Source organism: Corvus hawaiiensis, chromosome 36 (genome assembly GCF_020740725.1).
Source record: "Corvus hawaiiensis isolate bCorHaw1 chromosome 36, bCorHaw1.pri.cur, whole genome shotgun sequence".
Lineage (NCBI taxonomy): Eukaryota > Metazoa > Chordata > Aves > Passeriformes > Corvidae > Corvus > Corvus hawaiiensis.
In genome coordinates, this window is record NC_063248.1 from 781,038 (window position 1) to 806,887 (window position 25,850).

A 25,850-nucleotide genomic window follows, 5' to 3' on the forward strand; every position below is an offset into this window, starting at 1 on the left:
CTCAGGGATGGGGTTCATTTTCCCATGCAATCCGTTTTCTTAGTGACTCTGTTTCCATTCACCTGCACTTCCACAAACCAACATCCTCCAATCCACACCCCCTTCTCCTTTCCAGACCCTCGGAGGTGACAACACCTTCCCGTCTGCAGTTCCTGGTCCGTGGGAACAGCTGCCTGTCCCCAGTTCTGCCCAGGTTTCTGGGCTCCTGCACCTGCAGAGCTGCTGCTGTCGCTCCTCGCTGGCAGAGAGGGGCGGTCGCTGTCCCGTGTGTCCCTGTCAGCCGTCCCCAGGTCGCTGGCTGGGATTCCGCACCGGCAAGAGTCCTTTGCAGTCCTTCCCCGGAGAGAATTTCCTTTGCACAGAGCTTGCTCTAGTTACCCATTCCTTTTTCCCAATGAATCCAGGGGTCACCGTGGTAAGGCACAGGGAGGTGTCGGGGCCCGGGCGGCGGCGCGGCCTCGCTGGGACGGCACTGGAGTTCTTCACCGCGTCCCCGCAGTCTCTGGGCTTTCCTTGCGCCGAGAGTTTGGCGGCACTGATGCTCGGGGCGGGGGGAGCGGGGGGGTTCGAGAAAGGAGAGAAAACGAGAGGAGAAGGCGGCTGCGGGGTGGCCGGGGCTGGGCTCGCCCATCCCCGAGCGCGGCGGGCCCGGGCCCCAGCGGGGCGAGGCGCAGTCCTGCTGGGAGGGCGCTGGGCAGGGGCGCGGCGGGGGCGGCCCTCAGGCCGTGGGGCGGGGGGGCGGCCGGGACGGCGGCGGCGCCCGGCCCGGGGGGGGGGCCTGGGGCGGCGGCGGCGGCAGCGGGGGCAGCGTGGAGGAGGGCGAGGGGGCGTGAGGGGAGCTGGGGGGCGGCGGGCTGTAGATGGGGGCGGGGGGCGGCGGGGTGTAGATCGGCGCCGGGGGCGGCGCGGAGGGGTACGAGTTGTTGAGGGGGTATTTGGGGGGGGTCTCCGTGTTCTTCACCCGGGTGAAGTTGATGCAGCGGCCCTGCAACAGAGGGGGGGGGGGGGGGGGACAAGAGGAGGAGCGGAGTTAACTGAGAGAGGCGTTCTCAAGAGGGGTTGGACCTTGCAGACCACCCCGTGCCACCCCTGCCCTGGGGCTGCTCCCAGCCCCGGCCAGCCCGGCCTTGGGATCCAGAGGCGGCCGCAGCTGCTCTGGGCACCCTGTGCCAGGGCCTGCCCACCCTCTGAGTGAAGAATTCCCTCTTAATACCTCACATAAACCTGCCCTGATCGGCCTGAGGCCGTTCCCCATGCCCTGTCCCTCATTCCTGTGTCTCAGAGCACGACCTGTGGTTCCTGCCTCCACAGATGTCTCTTCCCACACTTCATTCTTAAACTTCCAGCAGCACGAAATCGGGGATTTGCCCCTTTGGAGCCTCTCTCTCCTTCAAACACCTGGATTTGCGTCCCATTCCAACCTTTTACCAACCAGGCAACAAGGGAAGGTTTGTGTAACTAAGATGGTTTCTTGCTCAGAATTTTTCCTGAAATGCATCCATTCCTCATCAGGATGTCTTGATACCCCAGTGCTCGTGAGAAGCCAATAAACTGTTTTTCTTGCTCTTTGGTGCTAAGTTACAGTCTGTTGTACAGTTTTAAACAAAACCTTTGCCCTCTGAGCTATTCTTTTTTTTTTCTTCTTCTTCTAAGTTCCACCTGCAAAAGATCCCACTGTAAATACTCAAATGTCAGAATCAGCATTACTGTATTATGGATTCATTCCTTTAGATATGAAATCATCCAAAAAGGCACTAGAGGATTTCTGAATCCATTCTTTATTTTTGGATTGGTGAGCTTATTTTCTGTTTTACTCTTTCCTCTCCCAAAGTAAATGTTTTTCCTGGTGAAAAAATGCCAAATGGAGCACTGAGCCCCTGCAGGCTGGAGTAGATTTGTTGGGGTAACAACATGAGCCAGTTTTAATCCCCTGCACAGCTCTGCATCTCCTCCCTGCTGTCCCCAGCCCAGGCACAAACGCTCTGCAGGGAGGACGGTGCTGGAAGGATTTGACAGGGATGGGAGGAGCTGCTGTGGACGGGACAGAGGTGCACAGACAGCTCCTCTTCAAGAGCTCTGCCAGCCGTGGATGTGGAGAAACATCTGCCTGAGCCCCGTTCAGCAGAGGGAAAAGGGTTCCTGGCCGAGGGCGGCTGTGGAGCGGCCCCAGCTGAGCTCAGCCTGGCTTGGACAAGCAAAGTCCTTTAAGGAAAACAAAGATTTCGCAGCGCCTTGAACTGCACCGGGTTCAAGATGACCCGGCCAGCTCTGGCCAGGGGCGGCTGAGCCCTCCCATGCCCTCGCTGGGAACAAGGGGGTCATGAACATGGCAGTGGCCGTGGCAGTGGCAATGCCCTCCCCGGGGATCAGCGGTGTCCCTTGTCCGGCCTGTCCCCACAGCAGGACGTCGTGGGGTGGACAGGGAGTGCCCAGCTCCCACACAGAGCTATGGCACCTCTGTTCCCTGAGCTGTCCCTCGCAGGGGGCAGAATGCCAACACGAAGTGCAGCGCAGAGGGAGCTGGCAGGGGCTGTGGGCAGGCAGGGCAGAGCCTGCAGTGAGCCCACACCCTGCCCCGTCCCGCAGCACCCGGCCCCGTTTGCTCTCACGAGCTCCTGCCTCACCTCTAACGTTGTTTCAATGCACTCTGCTGAGATTTTAAGTAAATACTGTGGGACAGGCCTGCTGAGTGAGGGAAAGTCTGAACCTGAGATTAACCAGTTCTACTCAGAAAAAAAACCCCATAAGAATATTTTCCTTGTTCCAGTGCCACATCTCCTGCCACGCAATTCTAGCTGCTTCAGACTATTATTTGCACTGGTTTTGTTTTCTTTATGTATGTTGAGAATAAAATAAACCCGAACAAAAGGCAGCAGTCAGAAATCTCGGCCAGAGAACAAATAGCTGCAGTTGTTTTTGTGTGGAGAGATGCTCTGTCTGAATGCTCCAAGAATGAGGTTATGGAGCTGCTGATCCAAATGGAACTGAGCACTGCCCTGAGAGCATTCAGGAGGATGCACTGAAGCTCAGAAATCCTCGAATTTGGGGCTGGGGCAGGGCTTGAGGACTAAGAGCCCTTTAGAGCTCACAGATGCAGAGACAACCCGGGAGCACAGACGTGACAGCCAGACCTGGCCCAGAGCTGGCCCAGCAGCCACCGAGCATCAGATCCCTCTGGCCCACTCCCCTGTGCTCTCCACTGCTCTAATTTAGAGTTCAAAGCTCCTTCACGCTAGATGCAGTGTGCCCTTCCCTCAGCTCACACTGCCATTCCCTGTCTCCTCCTCTGCTCCCGAGGCAGCTGTGCTGCCCTGAGCAGGCAGTGCCCTGCCTGGCAGCGCCTTCTCCTCCTGGGCAGTGGTCAGTGCAGGGCATCCAGCACGTATGGAAGGCACAGACACAGCCCAGGCTTCCTCCTCCCTTCACGTGCGCTGCCAGATTGAGGGAGTTCTTGTGTTTGACGGCTCCACATTCCTCTCACCCGAGCAGATGGGGGCAGAGTGCCAGAGAGGAGTTTTCAGTCCAGATGGGCTGAGATGGACTTTGGCAGCTCCACTGCCTCAGAGGAGATGGGGAAGCCAACAGCTCCTTGGGGAGGGGAACTGTCAGAGGAATGACAAGGGGATATCCAGGAAACAAATGACTGTTCCCTTGCACACGAGGGGCAGAAAATGTCTAACTGGTGCCCTGAGTGCAAATGCAAAGCAGGCCCAGGAGGGAGAGAGCCCCTTCAGGCAAAAAGCTGGATATTAAACCATGATGCAAAGGTGCAGAGGTTGTGCTCTGGCAGAGTGTGAGCACAAACAGTAACCCTGGAGCTCTGGAGAACCTGGCTTGCCCTGGACTCGTGGCCAGAGCTGTTTTCCCACCTGCACTCACGCAAAGGGGACCCTGAGTCACAGCTGGGCTTTGCACCCCTGACTGCAGCAGGAATATAAAACATCAGCATCACTGAGCTGCTCCATGGCCAGCCCTGTTTGACCTGGAGCACGCTCTGGAGGAGGAGCAGGGTGCTTGGCTCGTCACCCACCCGTGCTGGGTTGTACAGGGCTCCCCGCTGCCAGGGCAGTTCTATTCATCCCACAGGCAACAGAAGCTGAGAGCGCAGTAACAGACCCTCTAAACAAATGGGCCCAAATGCCTTGACCAGCTTTGGGGTCTGGATGCCAAACAGGAAAGTCTGAGTTTGGTCTTTTACCAAAATCTGAGGTACTGCAGGCAAGAGGAGTGCAGGATCTCTCCAGTCAGGGACCTTCTCATGACTGATTTCATGTGTGTCCATGGCCACCAGTTACCAGCTCCTCCTGGCTCTCCACCAAGATTTATCACCTGACTTAGCATCCAAATAAAGGTGGGGTGGATGTGGAAGATGGTGGCAGAACATCCAGGAGGCAGGAAATGAACCCATTTCTACTAAATGCTACTTTGCAGCCTTAAACAGAAACATCACCTTCATCCCAGGAGAAAAAACTCCTTAACCAGATTATACCAGAGCTTGAGATAAGGATCCAGTTCCAGGAGTCTCTTTAGCAGGGAGGCAGTAGCTGGAGATACAGGATGTATGAACGTAGGGAACAGGCTGGATGTTAAAAGGCTGCTGTGTCGAAGGCATTGGCGAGGTTTTATTTCCCTTTCTGCAGCCACAGAGCTCAGGGGGGAGAGTCACAGCTGTGCCTCAGAAGAGACAATTGAAGCAACATGGAGACATTATTAGATCTGAAATGCAGTGGATTCAGCAAAACCAGTGAGGGCAGTCCAGTCTTGCATCTTCCCTTGTTTTTCTAGAGAGCAGCACTGGCAGGCACAGGAACCAGGAGTTACTGGCCTCCCTCTTGCACCTCCAACAGCTGATTTAGGGATGGGGCAGCAGCACCTGGGAAAACTCAGTGTTCGGCCATGGGGACAGTCTGTGGCCATGGACACTGACCCATGGGACAGTCTGTGGCCATGGACACTGAGCCATGGGGACAGTCTGTGGCCACGGACACTGACCCATGGGACAGTCTGTGGCCATGGACACTGAGCCATGGGGACAGTCTGTGGCCACGGACACTGAGCCATGGGGACAGTCTGTGGCCATGGACACTGAGCCATGGGACAGTCTGTGGCCATGGACACTGACCCATGGGGGACAGTCTGTGGCCATGGACACTCAGCCATGGGACAGTCTGTGGCCACGGACACTGAGCCATGGGGACAGTCTGTGGCCATGGACACTGACCCATGGGACAGTCTGTGGCCATGGACACTGACCCATGGGACAGTCTGTGGCCATGGACACTCACCCATGGGACAGTCTGTGGCCATGGACACTGAGCCATGGGGACAGTCTGTGGCCATGGACACTCACCCATGGGACAGTCTGTGGCCATGGACACTGACCCATGGGACAGTCTGTGGCCATGGACACTCAGCCATGGGGACAGTCTGTGGCCATGGACACTGAGCCATGGGGACAGTCTGTGGCCATGGACACTGACCCATGGGACAGTCTGTGGCCATGGACACTGACCCATGGGACAGTCTGTGGCCATGGACACTGACCCATGGGACAGTCTGTGGCCATGGACACTCACCCATGGGACAGTCTGTGGCCATGGACACTGACCCATGGGACAGTCTGTGGCCATGGACACTCAGCCATGGGGACAGTCTGTGGCCATGGACACTGAGCCATGGGGACAGTCTGTGGCCATGGACACTCACCCATGGGACAGTCTGTGGCCATGGACACTGAGCCATGGGGACAGTCTGTGGCCATGGACACTCACCCATGGGACAGTCTGTGGCCATGGACACTGAGCCATGGGGACAGTCTGTGGCCATGGACACTGAGCCATGGGGACAGTCTGTGGCCACGGACACTCACCCATGGGACAGTCTGTGGCCATGGACACTGACCCGTGGGGACAGTCTGTGGCCATGGACACTGACCCATGGGGACAGTCTGTGGCCACGGACACTGACCCATGGGACAGTCTGTGGCCATGGACACTGACCCGTGGGGACAGTCTGTGGCCATGGACACTGACCCATGGGACAGTCTGTGGCCATGGACACTGACCCGTGGGGACAGTCTGTGGCCATAGACACTGACCCATGAGACAGTCTGTGGCCATGGACACTGACCCATGGGGACAGTCTGTGGCCATGGACACTCACCCATGGGACAGTCTGTGGCCATGGACACTGAGCCATGGGACAGTCTGTGGCCATGGACACTCACCCATGGGACAGTCTGTGGCCATGGACACTGACCCGTGGGGACAGTCTGTGGCCATGGACACTCACCCATGGGACAGTCTGTGGCCATGGACACTGACCCATGGGACAGTCTGTGGCCATGGACACTGACCCATGGGGACAGTCTGTGGCCATGGACACTCAGCCATGGGGACAGTCTGTGGCCATGGACACTGACCCATGGGGACAGTCTGTGGCCATGGACACTGACCCATGGGACAGTCTGTGGCCATGGACACTGACCCATGGGACAGTCTGTGGCCATGGACACTGAGCCATGGGGACAGTCTGTGGCCATGGACACTCACCCATGGGACAGTCTGTGGCCATGGACACTGAGCCATGGGGACAGTCTGTGGCCATGGACACTGACCCATGGGGACAGTCTGTGGCCATGGACACTGAGCCATGGGGACAGTCTGTGGCCATGGACACTCAGCCATGGGGACAGTCTGTGGCCATGGACACTGACCCATGGGGACAGTCTGTGGCCATGGACACTGAGCCATGGGGACAGTCTGTGGCCATGGACACTCGGCCGTGGGGACAGTCTGTGGCCATGGACACTGACCCATGGGGACAGTCTGTGGCCATGGACACTGACCCATGGGGACAGTCTGTGGCCATGGACACTCGGCCGTGGGGCTGTTTCCCCTCTCTCCTCTCCCCTAGCTGCCCTTGCCCTGTCAGTGCCATAGGGCTGCTCACTTGATCCAAGCTTTTCCTTTTGTTCTCCACATCTGGCTGAGGCAGGAACGCTGCCAGGGCTGGAGAGGAAGGGTGGGATGTGGGTGAGGGGGCTGAGTGCTCAGGAGAGCAATGGGAGCATCTGTGCTGGGACAGAGATCTGGCATGAGAGGGACACGGAGCAGCAGCTGCCTCAGCCAAGCTGTGGCATTTCCTAGGGATTCCACAGCCTTGTCCAAGCCACTTCCCACCCCCTCCTGCCTCTCTTTCTGCTTTCACCTGGGTCTGCAAACAGATAGGGAAGATGGGCTGTGCCTCAGAGCACTGCACCAGCACCTGCCCAGCCAGACATGACTGGGATTCAGCAGTGTCCAGCTGAATCCAGCCCTGGGAATGGACCCTCTGCCAGTGTCCAGCTGAATCCAGCCTCGGGAAGGACAGACCCTTCCCCTGGGACACTGCAGCATTTCTCTTTTCTCTGACCAGCTCACTCTCCAGCCTCCATCCCAGCAGGACTCAGACCAGGAGGAAGCTTTTTCCTCAGTTCCATTCCAGCCCTGCTCTCCGTGGTTCCAGCTTCTCAGGGAGAAGCTCGCACACGGCACAGCCAAGGGGGAATTCAGGGCAGGGAAGGGGTCCCAGGGCAGTGCATGCCCTCCAGAGGACCCAGGAGATCTCTCTTTAACAAAGGAAAATGGAGAGCATTTTTCTGAAGCAAAGAAGAAAAATGTTTCTGTTTCTCTTGGTTTCCTATCAAGCTGGAATTAATGCCTGGAAAAATATCAACATTTTAAGACCATAAAACACTGGGACTGGCTTCTTTTGCCTGGTTTAAAGAGAGGCCCTGGAAAAGATATGATCCTTAATGTTGTTTTGTATGGGTCATTAGTAATTCAGACTTTCCATAAACAAAATCCCAGTTTACCCTGTTGTTATGAGAAGGAGAAGAGAGAAATAAAAAAAAATATAGAAATAGAGAAAAGAGAAAGAAAGAGAAGAAGGAAAAGAGAGAGAGGGGGAGAAAAGGAAATTTAATAAGCAACTTGTGATGTGATACCTAATTGTCACTCAAGCATGCACAAAAACTTGTAGGAGGTACTGGAAGATGAGTAACCTTCCCACCAGCCTTTTGTCATTTGGGGTCAGCGCTGGTTCTGGCGCTCCCAGAGGGTTTTGCTGCTCTGAGCCCCTGCCAAGGTAACCCCCAGTTCCCAGGCGGATTCTGTGATAGGGTGGGATCCTGTGAGCTTGAAATATCCCTGCTTGCAAACCTGAGCTGGCAGCCTGCTGCCTTCTAAACACACGGAGGGGTCTGGAGACAGTTTTAGGAAGCTGTTAAACTCTCTTCTGGGCTTTGTTAGGCAGCCTGGGCTCAGCCTGAGCGTGCCTGGTACAGCCAGGAATGCTGCAGCAAAGCTCGGTGATCACCCGGCCACCTCCGTGCCTCTTACTCACCAAACCAGCATTAAATCTGTCTCATTTCGTGATAAAACATCACCACACCGAAACCATTCCCATCTGTGGCTCATTCCTAAGGCCAGAGCCTGGATCTCAGCCTTGCTCACAGAACCTGCCATTCCCAAGGCAGTCCTGCCACCTTGGCCACTCAATAAATAAAAAATTGGAGACTTGAGCTATTTTCTCCCAAATTAAGAGGAAGACTTGCATTGATAAGATCATCACTCCAACGGGGTTCTAAGGACCTGGTCTCTCATTGCAGAGGCAGCACTGAGAACTGTGACCTCTTATGGTTTGCCTTAAAAGATTTTGTGAAAAGCACTGCAGGGTGAGAAAGTTTGGAGCAAGACCCAGTCTTCTGTCAGGTGTCAGTACTACAAACCATCCTAGATCTGACTTTTTAACTCCCAGGAACAGACTGGTACAAAATGAAGCCAGTGAGGAGGTGGGATTTACCCCAAAGGAGAAGGATAAACATCAAAACTAGTGACAAGTGCCATTACACCAAACTCCAGGTTTACCAGGGGCAGTCTCCTCCACTGCAGACAAGCATCCTGCCTAAATTCAGCAGGAAAAGTCAGCAGAAAACCCACCTAACTTTCTTTGATGCCTTGACGTGGTTGGGTCTATACAGATGTTAAAGCAATGGTTTATATTTGTATTTATACAATCCTGTTCTCTTCAAACAACCCAAAAGCCGGACTTATTGAAGAAAAGAGGAAACTAAACATAATGAAGAATTTAAAATCATTAAATATATAAGAGCTTATTTAGAGCATATATATATGTGTGTGTGTGTGTTTGCAATGTCCATAGCTACGCATATGGGACTCTGCATCTCAGGCCCCACAGCACAGAGTGGTTCTGCCCGTTCAGCCTCCAGTGAAATCTCACTCAGGAGTTTACTCATCACTTCTCATCTGTGCCCAGCTCTCCAGACCCATCACAACCCCGATAACACCCTGATAACACCCCCTGCTCTGCCAGCTGCTGGGGCTTGACACCTCTGAGCACACCATGAAGGACTGACCCAGCTGGGAGAACTACTGAAGAGGAAACAATCGGAGCAAAAAGAGAAGTGAAACAAGATGATACAGGCTGCTGCCTTGCCAAACTCAAGCGTGGGAATGAGCTTAATGGTCCCAGACTCTGGCTCGTGCCAGAGTTCAGGAGCGTGGCTCTCCCAGGGATGAGTGGGCATGGGAATGTCAGCAGCAGCCTTGATGGCTTTTGCAGGAGCTGCTCTTGGCTCATTCCTGCAGTGGGATGGGTGTCATTTCCAGGAAGATCTGGTTGCTCTTCCCGCTGCCTTGCTGGAAAGAGGCAGTTCAGGCTTGGAGAAACTGAGTGACACACCAGGGGCACACCTCAGCCTGCCTGGAACCTTTCATCTGGGGGCTGAATAACAAAACCTACTGGGTATGAGGAGGAGAGAGAAAAACTCAAATGAAAAATGAAGCGCATTCTTTTGGCAGCAACAACTGGAACAACTCATCGAGGGCAGTGGTAAACACCCCTCTGGAGAGGAGGAGCGAGCCTCAGCCTCCAGAAACCAGTGACCTGAGCAGGATCTCCCTGCCTGCAGCTTGGGCAAAGAGGACAGGGCAGGATTCAGGACAGGATTTTCCATGATGTGAAAGTGAGAACACAGCTTGATGGCTGCTTTCACCTTCCACGACTCAGGACAATCACCCTGAGCGGTGCTAATGGTTCGAGGAAGTGGGAATTGCTGTCCACTGAATGTTGTCCTACAGCTTTAGTGAGGAATAATTCCCATCCCCACAGTCCCTGGTGCTGGGCTTGCCTCGGCTTCTGACATCAGTATTAAAGGCATAACTTTTACTTCTGTCTGGGATAAATCCTGCCCTGGATCAGGTTTGACTGCACCCTTCAGGAGCTGCCTCAGGAGCTCAAGGGCCAGCTCTGCCTCATTCCCCCAGCCCTGGGCACTCTGCAGGCTGAGCAGCAGATCCCAGGCTTTTGGCTTTGGAGCTGTTAGTTCCAGGAAAAAGAGCTAATGTTTAGGTTAACTTTTCCATGGCTGTTAATGGAAAACCACACTGCAACAGAACGTGTGGAAAGGTTACGGTTTGGTTCTCAGGCTCTGCTGCCTGTCAGGAGAAATCTGTCAGCTGGGACCTAAGGATGGGTTAAACAGCAGCTCCTTGTTAGTGCCTGGGTGGCTTTGGGTCTGCAGGGACAGCAGTGGCCACATGGACATGTGCAGGGGTGACCTGGGGGGCTGCACAGCTGGTTTTACTCTCAGGGCTGCAAAGGGACCGTGTCTGGTGTTTAAACCAGGGGGATTTGTAATCCTATCTCCTGGTTTCTGCTCTTTGTTTTGGGAGGAGGTTTCCATTCATGACACTGAAGTCAGACAATTACCTTATATCTGAATTTAATCTCTAAAATAGGCTCCTAATTCAAAATAAGGCAGGAGCCAGGGGATTTTCCAGGGTGACAGATTTTGCTTGTGTGCTTTGTGATGTTCCTCATTAATCAGGAATACCTGGCCATACATCACCCTTCACTGTGGCTACTCGATAATAAAACACATTTCATGGTTTCAGAGAACTCACTTCACAGAGCCATGGGATGGGCTGCAAAGACCTTAAGGCCCAGTGCCACCCCTGCCATGGGCAGGGACACCTTCCACTGTGCCAGGCTGCTCCAAGCCCCGTCCAACCTGGCCTGGGACACTTCCAGGGATCCAGGGGCAGCCACAACTGCTCTGGGAAACCTGTCCCAGGGCCTCCCCACCCTCACAGGGAAGAATTTCCTCCTAATTTCCTCTTTGGACGCTGCATGGGAGCTGTGCATGGGAAAATGAACCAGCAAGAAAAACTGTTCCTTGTGGTTAGGGGAGGATTTGAACTACATTAACAGAATATTCCAGCTGCTCTCACAGATCCCCTGTTTAGAGTTCAGATGAATTAGTACCACCACAGTGTCCCAGTGGTTCTCCCTGTAGCTGCCTACACTTTCTTTTCTCCCTTGCCTCGGATAAGGCTGAATTCCTGGTTTAATTTACACCTGGACAGCTCCTGGCACGACGGAGCACAGGAACACACCACCACAGTGAACGGGGCCCCGGGGTGTGTGGCAGCACTGCCCCAATCCTTTCAGCTCAGATTTAATTTCCCTGCATTTCAGCTCTGTGTGGGGAGTGAGAGACAACGAGTTATTTCCCAGACTGGTCTTTGCAAGCACACAGCATTCTCCATCAGACAGGGAAAGTCAAGGAAGGCAGACCTGATTTTCCAAGGGGTTGAATTTGCCAGAAATAGAGACACGCAAATTCCTCAGGTGGTGCAGCAGCCAGTGCTAATCCCTCTCTGAAACACCCCATTATTGCAGCAGATTAAGGGTCATTCAAAGACATAAGAAAGGACAGAGAAGAAGGAAATGTTACCGTGCAATTAGCAGAGCTCTCCTTCTCCACGGTGCTTTTCCGTGGTGAAGGCTCAGGAAGTTTGGCTGTAAATGTCTGATTTCTTACTCTGACTGCTCTGTTTATATAAAGACCAATTTTTATGTCAGCACATGCACACACACATTTTCCTTTCCTAGAGAAAAGAACAATTGTCATTACTTTAACGGGGACATTTTCATGTATTTGGTGGCCTCACGCTCTCATCACAACCAACCACAATCTGTACCAGAGCCCTGGCACTGGGACCCACCGTGGTGTGATTCCACCAGTAAACTTCCAAAAAAAACCTCTTCTCCCTCAATCTTCATTAATTCAGGTAGGATACATCTTTACACATAATTACACATGGCTTCGTTACACTTTTCCTCTATTTATACCCTTCTAGATCTATATTCACCTATTCAAGCACAAAACAAAACCACAACTAATGCAATACAAGAACAATTTAAAACACAGTTTGCTCCCTGATTGAAGAGTTCCTGGCCAAGTCTGAGCTTGAAACACATTTTGATAATCTCATAAATTCCTGACAGAACAACATTTATCAAGGAAGTGCAACTGACATTCCAGAGAAGCACGAATTGTTTGGGTCCTGTGAGCAATTTGCACAAATAAGCATTCCTGTATTCCATTACAAAAGTGATAAAGTTTTCTAAAAAATGTATATATTTTTACATCACCTCTCTCTGATGATGTTTCCAATGTAAAGATAACCTCATTAATGCTGACAAGAATGCAAACCTAGTCTCTTGAAAATGTGAGAAGACCACAGGAATCCCATGTGATCTCACTTCCTTGCCTTATTGGAACCATCTGTGTCTGTTGGTAACCTCAGACCCTCTATCCCCAGGTCTGACTCCAAAACCCAGAATTTCATTATCTCTTTGTGCATCTTAACCTCTCTGGGTGCACTTCAAAACAGGTCCTGAGCATCCCTGTCTTTTCCTTTTGTTCTGGGCTCAGAGATGAGTTGTTAAAAGCCCCCTGCACACCAGATCAAGGTTTGCTCCCTGGTTTGTTCCTGCTGGGGCAGTCAGGGGCTGGCAGGGGCTGCAGGAGCAATGACAGTGTCCTGCTGCTGCTGGGGACACTGGAGCTTTGCAGGGGGCTGGGGTCCTGCTGTGGGCAGGGATCCCTTCCCTTGGAGCCGTTCTCCTTGGAGAGGTCTCAGCTCTGCTTCCAAACACATCCAACCCTGGATCCCACGCTCCCTGCCCAGTGAGGGCTGTACCTGCTGCAGTGAGGGAACAGCCCCAGGACAAGGCATCCCCACCTTCATTAAAGGGCCCGGGACATCACCAGGCAAGAGGCAAAGACAAGGGACTGTCTGAGGTCACAGGGAGCAGGGGAGGACGGGAATCCTCAGTCCCACAATATCTCTGCCACGTGCATGAACTGCGTTAGTCACTGCCCTTGCAGCAGTGTCTGGTCTCAGCCTGATGTGACCCTCGGGGCAGGGGACATCTTTCCTGACAATTTCATGGATCCCTGGAAGCTGCGTGGGCTGCAGCAGATAAACAGCAGCAATTACTCAACGCAGGGCTTGAGGTGGAACCCGTGTTTTGTTCTATGCAAGGAATCTTCAGAACAGCTCAGCTCCTGCGCTGGCGGGGGATAAAGTCACTGATTATAGCAAGGGATTGCTTATATATGAAAATGATGTAACCCTGGGACTCAGTCCAACTCCTTTCCAGGCTCCAAAGCAAACAGAGATGCCTTTCAGTTATTTTTCATCTGGCTTCACTTTTTTATCTCGATCGGTGGGTGAATTAAGGAGCCCATTCGACAGCACTGGGTCTGAAATCTGCTTCCCTTTCTTCAGGAAAGAGAGGAGAAAGAAGGAGGCACAAACTGCTATCAAAACAGCTCCTCCTTGCAGCTGTCAGGAATATCATATGGTCAAAGGCTCCTGTGTGCAAATTCGAGCTCCTCTTTACTAGCCATTCATGTTGCCTGCAAGGGTTTGAGTATTTGTCCAGCCTGAGAAGGCTCCGTGTTTGATCTGGTGGCTCCCTTTGAGGCTGCTGGTTGCTGTGGGATGCTCTGCTAACCCCTGCTTCTCTTGCTCTCAGGGCATGCCCACCACTGGCAGCTTGTTCAGGGCTGGCAGTGTGGACTTGCTGGGGTGTTGCTGAATAACTCGGAGGTGTTTATTCAGCTTGTGGAATCCACCCGGAGCAGCTGCACTGAAATGGAGCTGATTCCTCTGGAACTGCTCTGGGCACCTGCCAGGGAGACAAAGCAGAGCCCAGCATTGCTGGGAGCACCTGGGATGGGAGGGATGGGTGACCTGGTCCCCTGCAGCATCGGGATGAAGCTGGGCAGTCAGGGAAAAGCTGGAAAGCTGCAGCTGCCCTGCCCTGAGCAGCAAGACCTCAAAGCTGCAGCTGCTGGAGCTTCCTGGAGCCCCTGCCCAGCGAGGCTGGGTTTGAACTGGGCAGCAGGGCTGGAGTTCCAAACCATCTGAGTCCCCACACCATGGCCTGGAGCTGCCAGGAGCAGCCCTGAGGGGCCCCTTTGCTGCCAGGCTGGGGAGGGCACTCCTCCAGCTCTGCTTCCCAACAGAACAGGACCAAATCCTGCCCCTGGACACTCGGAGAGCCCGGGCTCGCCACTGGGCATTCTGCAGCCTGGAGAGGACCAAGTCTGTCCTTGTGCTCCTGGTCCTGGAGGGAGAGGCCACAGGAATGCACACGTGGGCTCACCACTGCCAAATCCCCTCTCGCAGCTCTGCCCTGGCAAAGCCTGCCCTGGGAACAGCGGGCTGGGAGAGATCCAGGCGTCTGCGTGCTCATGTGCAGGGCTGCCTGGCTGGGGCTGTCCTCCCGCAGCATCTCCTGCTCCAGGAACATCTAAACCTGCTGGGTGCAGCCTCCTGTCCCTCAGCAGCTCCAGGAACATCTAAACCTGCTGGGTGCAGCCTCCTGTCCCTCAGCAGCTCCAGGAACATCTAAACCTGCTGGGTGCAGCCTCCTGTCCCTCAGCAGCTCCTGCTCCAGGAGGATTCTGGCCACACAGCTCTTTGCGCAGGTAGGAATTTCCCATCATTTCAGTGCAACATCTGATTGTTTTCTTCTGCAATGCGGCCCTACAGACACAGGATTCATTTTTAAAAAGATTTTCTGTGGAATTGCTCCTTTTCCTTGGTATTTTTTTCCCTTGCAAGGAGAGCAGACTCCTCGTGGTGCCCCAGGGCTCTGCTCTGAGGGCACTGACAGCTGCAGCCAGCACCAGCAGATGTTTCTGTGCTGCCATTCCCATCAACTCAGCACTGACCTTCCCCCTGGATTTCCAAGCTCACCAAAGCAGGAACGTGTTTTATGAGATAATATTTGATGTTTGCTGACCTGGGAGAAACCACAAGCCCTGAAACAGCCTGAGTCAGGCAGCCTTTGTATCCTAAGGTTGGACATGCATTTAAATTTCTCTTAGAGGAACAGTGGCACAGAGGAGAACAAAGGCATGTGGCAGGGATCCAGGAGAGCTGAGAGTCTTCTTATCCTGTGAGGTGCAAATTTTGCAACTATTTTTGCAACCTTTTGCTTTTCCTTTTGCCTAATTTGGCTCCCAAGGCACAGCTGTAGTTTTTGGCAGTTCAGTAAACAGCAATATTGCCTCATCCCTTCTTGGTCCCTTGAACTGAAGCCTCTGCTTTTGTAAAGCCAACCTTCCTCATGCCCAGTAAAATCCCTTTCTAGGAGAAAGTGAAGTAGGGCAGACTAAAATTGGCATCCAAATCATGGGAATGTCTGTATCAAGATGGGAGATGACTCAGAAATCGTGCAGCTGAACTGAGGATGCTTCTCCTCAGTCTGAATCTGAAGTAGGGAAACAAAACCCACACACCTTTGCTGAACAGGAAAGGGGAAAACCCGAACTAATTCTGCCATTTCAGCTGTGTGAACCAATGAAAGCCATTTCAGTGTTTTACAGTGAGTTCTCAGACTGGTTTTGCCTGTGCTGTTGGGGAGACATCACCTGGGAGCTGTGTCACTGCTGTGAGGGGACAAACACAAACTGCTCCCTTAAACCTGACAGTGGTTAGCAGCAGGGGGTTTGATGCTCCCTAACACACCATTATTCACAGAAGCCAAACACTCAACCTCACATTTTGTTGACACAGAGGAAAACCCTGCAGAAGGGCCTGGAAGTGCTTCATATCTACCCAGGGAAGTGCCCAAACAAAGGAGTCACCCGGAGAGGAGCCGGTATTTAGCAGCTCTAAGCCTGGGTGCATTTTCAGCCAGCTCCTCTTTCACACTAAATTAGATTGTGCCCAGGTCAGAGGTCCTTTGCAGCACAAATCAGTCATAAAGGGCTTGATTGACTCCAAGGCTGGGTCACATCACACCTGTGTGGGCTGATTCTGCTGGTACTCGTGCTCCAGGACAGGAGGGTGAGTCCAAGGATGTGTCACTGCAGAGGCTGCAGCCTCTGTCAGCTGCACCAGGAGAAATTGCTGCAAACTGTGAGGGTTGCACTGCTCTGGATTCTCCCCAGCATAAATGGAAGTGGCATCTGTCATTTTAGCTTATTGAGTCAAAAAATGGATTCACAGAATAGGCATTCTTCAGGCCCTGGTTTCTGAGGGAGAATTGCCCGGCACCAGCAACCTCTATGTTTCCGACTTTTCTCCCATAAATCAGAATCAGTGAAGACATTTTAGCAAATCTTCCCTGGGAAGGAATAAAATATTAAACTTTTTAATTCACAAAAAGGTCCTGTATTCAATAAAAATGCCCACAGGGAACCAAATGCTACAGGCCTATGATTCTCCACTAGAAAATTACACTGTTGTTTTATGTGCAGTTGAGTTTCTTGAAGCCTCCACAGTGCTGCAGTTACTTACACTTTGGGACAAATATATTCCTGAAACAGCTCCAAGCTCTTTGTTGATTCATGTCAGGGGTGTGTGACTGACTGCATAAGACATTAATCTAACTGACATTTTCCACCATGAGGGGAATTTAACGAATGAAAATCACAGAATATCCTGATATCCAACCTAAACCTCCCCTGACACTGCTCCAGCCATTCCCTCAGTCCTGTCAAAATATCCCTTACTACTCATTACAATTTCTCCTGTAACTGGTGGAGAGCAGCTCTGTGCTCTAAGAGCAGACTGTGCTGGGCTCTTCCAGGGGTATTTCTGTCCCTGCACCTGGACAGTTCAGGCTTGAAACCACATCAGCCAAACCCCACGAACTGTTTGCAAACAAAGCTGACAGATGTGACTGAGAGTTTGCTTCTAAGCTGTCAGCAGTGTCTGCCTTCAGCCCCACAGGTGAAGGCAGGCAGAGGGTTTTGCTGTTCCCTGCTGGAAGGAAGGGTTTGGAGGCGCTGGTACCTTGTCTCCTGGCTGGGGACGCATCACGGACACGCGGTCGTATCCTTTCCGCAGCAGGACCCAGAGGGCGTCCAGCTTCCCCTGGAATGAAAGGAAACAGGGTGTTTGTTATGCTCTGGGCAAAGTGCAGTGCAGGGACCAGCACTTGGACCCAACAGGTTTTACCCCATCATCTCCAGTGCCTGTAGAAATGCTGGAGAACGATGTTTTCTCTCACAGACACTTGCTGTGAACTCGCTGCGAGTGCAAAGGAAGAGCACTCAGATGTCTGACAGATAACAGTGTCTGACCTTTCCAAAGATAATGTGTGACTCTGACACCTTCTGGGCTCAGAGAGAGACTGATGCCGACTCAGCTCCAGGCATCACAGCCAGCAAAATGTTAAATCAGTGCAGAAAGCGAGCAGTGAACTCATGCGATGCCTTTCCGAACTGCTGCGCCTCCTGCTCTGGATGAGCAGCTTCTCTCCAGCCCTAGGTGAACCCTGTGACATGTGAGAAAGAAATCTCACTTATGTCTCAAAACACTCTGCTGGGGAGAACGGAGTGAACCCCCACCTGCCAGGAGAGCTGAGCCCCAGCCAGGGGCGGTGTGGTGGCCAGGTCATCCTTCCTGGCAGCCACCAAGAGAGGGCTCACCCAGGCTCCCCAGGCCCTCCCCATGCGGCAGCCCACGTTTGCACCTTTTCCAGGCAGTAGCACCTCTCTTTCCAAGCCCTCCAGCCCCACGCTGAGCTCAGAGGCAGCAGCTGTCCCCTCGCTGTGTGGTCTCACACCCCACACACCCAGACACACACGTGTGCACCGGCACAGACCTGGGTGAGGTCTGCTCAAAACCCAACGTGTTGAAAACCTCTTGCAGACAGAGTTTGGCTCATGTGCGGTCAGAACCTCCCTGCCATTCCCTGCAGTGCAGCCCAAGCATTTATCCCTGACTGGAATTCAGCAGCCAAGCCTGAGGGTACTCCCCAAATGAGCTGAACGAGGACAGAACGAGCAGCCCAGGGCTCTGCAATGCAGAAATATTCACCAAATCATCTGCTCTGAAACATCCATCTGCTGCTGAAGGATTCCTGCTCTATCCCCACTCCAACCAGTCAGGGTTTCCTTTCCTAACTGGACTCAGCTCCTGGGAGAGCTGCGGGAGGGTTTGCATGGGGGCACACCTCGGCTGCCTCAGGGCAAGGCTCCAGACAGGTCACGAGTCAAGATTATTTCATCGAACTCTCTTCACACTCCCTTCATTTGACCCCTGGTCTGTGAAGAACTCAGTACCCTGAGATTTGTAGGCATTTTTGGAGAGGGTTGACAGCAGACAGTATTTATTAATGTTTCCATGAGTACTGGTCCAAATCCTCTGAGTGCTGTGATAGTAGAGCAGGAACCAGGAGCAAAACCCCTACTAGCAAACTTCACTGTACCTGCAGAGATAAGCTGCTCTGAGAATGTACAAAGCTGTCCCTTGGTACAAAACTGTTTTCTGCAGGTAAGACCATCAAACCCAAAGACCAACTCCTGACTGGATCCAGGAATTCCTGTCTGATAAATCTTTCCCAGAAATAAAGACGACAGAACTCTTGTGCTAGCAGAAATGCCTTGTGTAACTATTGTGGGACAGGATTAACAAATGGAAATGTGAGCTGGATGTTGCAGAGGGAGTGGGGAAAGAGTGAGGATCTTAATTTGGAGTAAGGCAGCAGATTTTCCTGAGGGCCTGGTCTGGCTGTGTCAACTTTGGGGTCTGTGAGGGCCAGACTTGGCACTCAGGGTGTTTGGAAGGTCCTTTGTGACCCCAGGTCTCTGGTGTCGAACTAAAGACTCCCTTTCATGGGGGCAGAGTCCTTCTCTTCCCTTTCCAAGGAACCATCAGGGCCATAATCCTCTCTGGGATCTCTGCTCCTCAACCAGTGTGTTCAGCCAATGGTTCAAAGCTTATTTGGGAGTTGGAGGGACACATAGGTGGAGGCAGACACGTAGAATGACTGCATAGAACTTGTTTCCATAGGATATGGAGAAAAGACTTCCTAAGGTGAGAGCCAGGAAAGTCTGTTATTCTCAAAGGAGAATAAGCAAGAAGCTTCTCTGTCAGATTCTTCTGCATTTGGACAGCAGAACTCCTTAGACCTGAGGGAACCCATCCCTTCCTTCTGTTCCAATCCATCTTTCCTCTACAGCAGAGCTGGTTGAAGCTCTTGATCTCCTGTCCACTCTGACAGCTTAAGAAATAAGTACCTTTTTCCTCCATTTCTCCTTTAGGAAACCAGAGGCAAAGCAACAACTTTCCATGGAACAAAAAAAATTCCTTTTTACTCTGCAGTCCCAATTTCCAAGAGCCTACCAAGATTTCTTGGGAAAAGCCAAGAGCTCCATCTTTGGGAGCCTCAGGGTCTGCCTGAGACATCTGGGTGGAAGAGAGGGAGTGTGCATCATGGAAAGGATGATGGCTGAAGAAATGAAACGGCAATGCTTTCACTTGGAAACAAAAACCCTCCTGTGCTCTCCATGGATGGGCCGTGTCTCCGTGTCTGGAACTCCTCTGCAGTTGAAGCACGAGGTCACTTGGAGAAAAAAGAAAGGTCTGAAGGCAAATAAAGCCTTGAGTCCTGCTAGATCTGAAGCCCAGAGAGAAGAAACAGTCGGAGCAGATGAAAAATGAAGGAGGGCACAGTTCCAGCCATGGAATTTCCTCTGCATTCACAGTTAATTCAACACTGCATTGACTCTGAGTTACCTCAGTGCTCCTCAGACCTGCTGGTGTCAGGCAGAGGCTCTTTTGGAGCTGTCTGTAAACCCAAGCTGCACTTGGGCCTCTCTGGCCAGGCTGCTGTGCCATGGCAGCTTTGTGTGATGGAGACAGGAGGGACAAAGGCTGGAGAACTGCCAGGGACACGCGGCCCAGGAAATGCTGGAGTGGCCTCCACGTGGGATTCACCTGAGGTTTCCTCTGGAGAGCACCACTTGTTGCTTCAGCCTTAGGTTGTAGCCAGGTGGGGATCAGTCTCTTGTTCTGGGTAACAAGTGACAGGATGAGGGGAAATGGCCTTGGGTTGTGCTCAGGGAGGTTCAGCTTGGATGGTGGGAAAAATTTCTTCACTGCAAGGGTTGGAAAGGCCTGGCCCAGGCTGCCCAGGGCAGTGGTGGAGTCCCCATTCCTGGGAGCATTCAAAAAACGTGTGGATGTGGCACTCAGGGACGTGGTTTCGTGGTGAACATGGTGGTGGTGCTGGATGGATGGCTGGACTTGAGGATCTTTCCAAACTTAATGATTCCATGACTCTCTGATTCACTTCCATCTATGTTTTGTGCTGCCCCTCCCTGTCAGATGAACCGCGGGTTTGGCGAGTTTCTTAAGAAGTTTTCGGATTTGTCATTCCCCTTGGATTATCTGCACTGACTTTTCAAACAGTTGAAATGACATTTTAAAAGCAGGATAATCCAGTTGGCACTGTGCTGAGAAGTAAGAGCAGCAAATCAGAATAACAACAATAATAACCCCAATCTGTTAAGTGTCAGTAGCCACATTTGGTAGCAAATAAATCTCTGGAGCATTAAAAAAACCCCAATCTATCCACTCTCAGCTGTCTACCTACTTACAGACATGACTCTGGGAAGACTGAAAAACAGAGGGAAGAAGAACTCCTTCATAAAAGGCAGAACATTCTGAGCAGGGCTGGTACTTGTGCAGCTGAGGAAGGCCTGTGGCCAGCAAGACGACTGGTCCGACGATGTGAATTTCCTGGGTCTGTATCAGATTCAGGCACCCTTGGTTTGCTGTTCCTGAAGTTTAATTCCTTGCCCTTCTCCTTCACCATGATTTTTTAAAGCAGGTTGTTACAGGCATGTTTATCTGCTTCCCAAAGGGCTGCTTCAACCAGCCCAGTGGAGGGGGTGGAAATTTAACACCTCTTTAACCACAGTGCACTTGGAGCATGGGGATGAGGGAAAATTCAAGCTGAGACATTTCCTATGGGTGAGGTCTGGGCATCTGTGAAACGTTCCCCTCAGAAGTGGTGGGAGCCTCTCTGTTATTTTAAAACCCAGACTGGACAAAGCAGGATGGATCCCAGCCAGTGCTGCCCTGGCTGAGGGTCCAGCCCCAGGCAGCTCACGGGCTGTTCCCACTTTCCCTGCCTGCCACGGCTCCAGGAGAGCTTCCCTGCAAATCCATCTCCTGTGCTCACACCTCCAGGACACGACTTTCTGCCAAGACTGCTGATGAATTTTGCCAATTTTGCTAATTCCTTACTGCCCAGGGAGAGCAACAGCAGGACTCTGCTTCACAGGAATGACCCTTCCTGGGTTTGGTGAGTGCTGATGATTGTCCATGAGGAAAGTGTCGGAGACAGCTATCCTGTCTCCATACATTTTTTGGGTGCAGCTCAGTGAGGGGTGTGGTGGCAATTAATAATTAGGTAAATTCTGGTCCAGGCTGCTAAATACTATCCAGATGTGGAACACTCCAAAGTTTTGGGAGTATTTGAATACAGGGTTTTGGATTGGAACTGTCTCTATCCTGTATACAATTGGAATGGTAGATAAGAGAGCTATTTCTAAAGGAATTAAGAATATATATCACCCATGAGATGCTCCTAACATTTGCAGGCGCCCTTATAACTGAATTCTTGTTGTTATGAAGCAAAAGCTATTCCAGAGTCAGCACTGAACCTCAGCCCTATATACATTGAATCTTCTCTCCAAGCCTCTCTTGAACTTTGGAGAATTTCTGTCCTGGACACAGACCTGCAACAAACCTGAAAATTCACTGGAAGTCTCCTGGGGCTGTGATCCAACAGCATCAACGGGGCAAGGGGAGAAGCTCAGCAGAATCTTCTGTGGGAAAGGACCCAGCTCTCAAGGAATGAGCTCAGGTAGTTGCACCCACATGGTTCCAGCTGCCTGAGCAAGTATTTGGGGCTCTTTGTCCTAAAATCAGTGTTTCTGGCAGCTCAGTTACAAAATCCGACGGCGCTGTGTCTTGGCTGGATGAGGTGATTTCCAGGAGCAGGGAGAAGCTCCCAGGTGGGCCTGGTGCGTTTCCCAGGCGCGCTGAAGCACCGTGACAACGCAGCTCCTTCAGGAGCACAGGGCAGCCCCGGGGGCTGGGGTGTGCTGCGCTCCCCACGCGGAGCCGGCACCGCTGCCTCCAACCTGTCCCACTGTGGGAAGGAACAACCTTCACCGACACATGCTGAAGTCGTTACAACACAACTGCAAACGACTTGCTGGGAGGCTCTGTTTATGAGACGATAATCTTCCAGGGGGGAAAGAGAGAAGGTGCTGGACCGAGTTTTCAAGGAAGTTCATGTTTCTGCATCCTCCGGAAACCACCCTGGCTCCCCTGAGCATCCCTGCCATTCCCACCCCTGGATTTGAACCAGCTGCAAGATCAGGGACTGAGGAGAGCCCAGACACTGCCCTGGCTCCTGTGGGCACCACCTGGAGCAGGTCAGTAACCAGAGGCAGTGCAGGGAGCCCCGAGTGCTCTGCAGGGTGGAACATCTCCAGCCTGGCTCACAGCTTTTGTCTGACCCCACTGGCTGCTGCTGGCCAGGAAGGAAACAGGACAGTGAAGCCTCTGTTTTCCATCAGAGAGGCACTTTCTCATTCCCCAGCATCAAGTTTAAGGCAAGCTCTGTACACTGAAAGGTTTATTTACTGCGTGTGCTACACACACCCTCGTTGCAGGTTAATTGCCCGTGGAGGGATTTGAAGACCCTAAACCAGCACCTCTGCTCTTCAGACCCAAGCTCCAGAGGTGCAAGGTTTGTACTTGGATATGAATTGGGTGTTCTCAGTCTTTTCTGGGCCTGATAACTACAAATACCCTGGACTGAAGAGAAGTGTCAGCATTTCCCAAAAGAGTTAAACCTGAGAAACAGGAATGTGGAATTATTTTTTTCCTGTTCATTAGAGAAGTCACACAGTTGTTAAACTGCCCTCCTTTCCTGAGAACAGCTGAATTTGTCCTGGAGGCAAGAGATCAGCTCTCTGACACTGAAATGCCCTCATACCATGCCTGGCTAATGCAGTCCATGATCTGTGTGCTCTGCTCCTCTTCTCCACAAGATTCAACCTCTCCTGGACACATCCAGCAGGAATTTTCTTCCTCCTTTCTCCCCTCTTTCTAAGGAAAGAATCATAGAATTGTTGGGTTGGAAGGGACCTCTGGAGAGCATCCAGTCCAACCCCCTGCCAGGCAGGGGCACCTGGAGCAGGTGACACAGGGATACATCCAGGTGGGTTTGGAATGTCTCCAGACAGGGAGACTCCTCCCTGGGCAGCTGTTCCAGGGCTCTGCCACCCTCCATGGAAAGAAGTTCTTCCTCCTGTTGAGTTGAAAATCTTGTGGTTTAGGTTATGTCCTTGTCCTGTCACTGGGCACCAATGGAAAGAGTCTGGCACCATCCTGACACCCCTTTGAGACATTTGTATGCATTAATGAGAGTCCCTCCAGTCTTCTCCAGACTGAACAGGTCCAGCTCCCACAGGCTTTCCTCACACAAGAGATGCTTCAATCCTTTAATAATTTTTGGAGAAGATCCTGTTTATTCCCGACATCTCAGGGAATGTGCAGTGTAGACCTTTGCACCCTGTGAGCACTTCCCAGAAGCTGCCATTCAGGAAGAGATCAGGATCCTGTTCTGGTCTAAGAAAGCAACACAACTCCCAAACCTGACCAACCAGGTGGGAAACTCCCATTGCCCCACGTGGCTCCTTCCCACAGCACCTCCCCAGGCACACGTTCAGGGGGCTCCCTCAGGCACAGCCACTCCAGCAGCACTTGGGATCAGGGGTTTGTGGGCAGAGCTGAGCCTTGGATGTGAACACACATCATGACAAAAAGATCTCCTGCACACATCCCAGGCAGCGCCAGGCAGGGCTGGACTCACCTTGATGGGGGAGTACCACTTCCGAGGGGACGAGGGCTGGCGCATGTTGCTCCCGAGGTTCCTGGGCTCAGGGAACTCGTATTCCTGCTCTGGCATCTTGACCCTGGCGTTCTTGGCCTTCTCTAACTTAGCACCTTCCTCCGTGGAGCCCTTTTCTCCCCAGCGCACCTGGAAAGAGGGATCAGGCCCTGTCACCTGCTGCAGTCACACCCCTGCTGCAAGAGCAGAGCCCTGCCTGTGTTTTCCCAGTGCCCAGATCCAAGCTGAAGAGCAATGCACGGGCTGTGAGGTTTGTTTCTAGACTGCAGCCCAAATTTTGAACTTGTCCTTTGTGGTGGTTTATGAGAAACGTGAGAATGGGGAAGGTTTTCAGAAAAACTAAACCCATGTCATTGTAATTTGTGTGGCAGCGCTGCCCCTGTATCCCAGGCATGGGCCTGGACGTTGCTGGATTAGAGGAAAAAGATACTCCCAAACTTCAGAAATCTGTGTTTGGCTCTCAAATATTCCCATACAAAAATGATCTGGACTCAGATGTACCAAAAAAGCCTAAAGAAGTTTGTGCCTGTCTCCTGGGTTCCCTCCTGGGTAGATTGCAGGGGGACGTCACAGCCCAGTCCCCAGCCCAGATCTGACCCCTGAGCTGGGATCTCCTCACCTCCATCCGTTTGATGCCGCCCACTCCTCGCCCACCATAGTAAGAGGCATCGACTGTTGGCCACTTCTTCTTTGGCAGACCATCATCATCTTCCTCCTGCAAAACAAGGGGTGGCACTGTCAGGGAAAATGACAGGGATGGAGAAGAATTAAAAGTCCCAGGCAGCATTGTCCTCTGAGCCTGCAGGGCAGGCAAGGTTCCGGTCTCTCCCTGTTGCTTTCCAGAGGATGTACTCTCATGAAAGGACAATGTTTCATGATATAAACACAACCACTTGAAAGGTACCATCCAGCTCCAGCAAGAATGAGACTTTGGTATTTTTCACCTCTGCCACCCCTTCCCTTCACCTGGGACTGGGAGAGGCAGCTGCTGCTCGTGGCTCCCTGTGCTGCAGGGACCCTCCAGAGCCCAGGTAAATCCCCATATTGGAGTTCAGGCCTCACAGGATGGAGGGAAAGAGTAAAAAAATGAGTAAATTTTCTCCTGAGTGATGGCAAACTCGGGGTACCTTCGGAAACAACCCCACTGGGAATGCCCAGGTTTATTGACAGGAGCGGGCCAAGAGGAATAGGATGGAAAAGTCTCATGGAAAAATCACAGGAATGGAATTAGCTCCTGTAATGAACCTGTGCCTCGGCTGGGGCAGCTGCCCATGGAAGTCCATGTGGCTTCAGGGAGTCCTTTCTCCTGCCAGAGAAAGTCAGGCCCTGTGTGAAAAATGAGATTTCAATTCTGTGTCCTGCCCTTGCTCATTGCAGGCACATCCCCAACCACAGAGCCAAACGTGCTCAACACCTCATGGTGACATTCAGATACGGGCAAATTAACAGATCAAGAACATTTCCTTAAGTGTATTTAAAATGAGTCTGCTAAAGCTCTAGTGAGAGTCAAGGTATTTTAAATTCTCTGTTGCACTTTGTAGGGTCAGAGTGTATGTGGAGCTCTTATAGTGCTTTTCCCTTTAATTTCTACAGTTCAGGCTGTGAACTGGCAAAGCAGAAAAGCAGAGTTCATCAAAAACGTGAAGTATTTCCTGTGAAAAACGTGGAGAGAAAAGAAAAGTGGTCCCTCTCTCCTTTTTCTTCTTCTTTCTTTAATTTTTCACAGAGATTTGGCTAAACTCCAAAACTTAGGA

General features: G+C 52.1%; 1 protein-coding gene across 1 annotated transcript in view; it reads right to left on the reverse strand.

Moving 5' to 3' along the window:
- Window positions 1-718: 718 nt before the first annotated feature.
- Window positions 719-25,850, reverse strand: part of ANTXR1 (ANTXR cell adhesion molecule 1) — a 79,028-nt gene continuing 53,896 nt past the window's right edge. The window contains exons 15-18 of the mRNA XM_048290179.1: window positions 24,716-24,811; window positions 24,058-24,225; window positions 17,169-17,249; window positions 719-985 (exon numbers count right to left, since the gene is read on the reverse strand). Coding sequence (XP_048146136.1) covers window positions 719-985; window positions 17,169-17,249; window positions 24,058-24,225; window positions 24,716-24,811 — 612 coding nt within the window. The remainder of the gene's footprint in view (window positions 986-17,168; window positions 17,250-24,057; window positions 24,226-24,715; window positions 24,812-25,850) is intronic.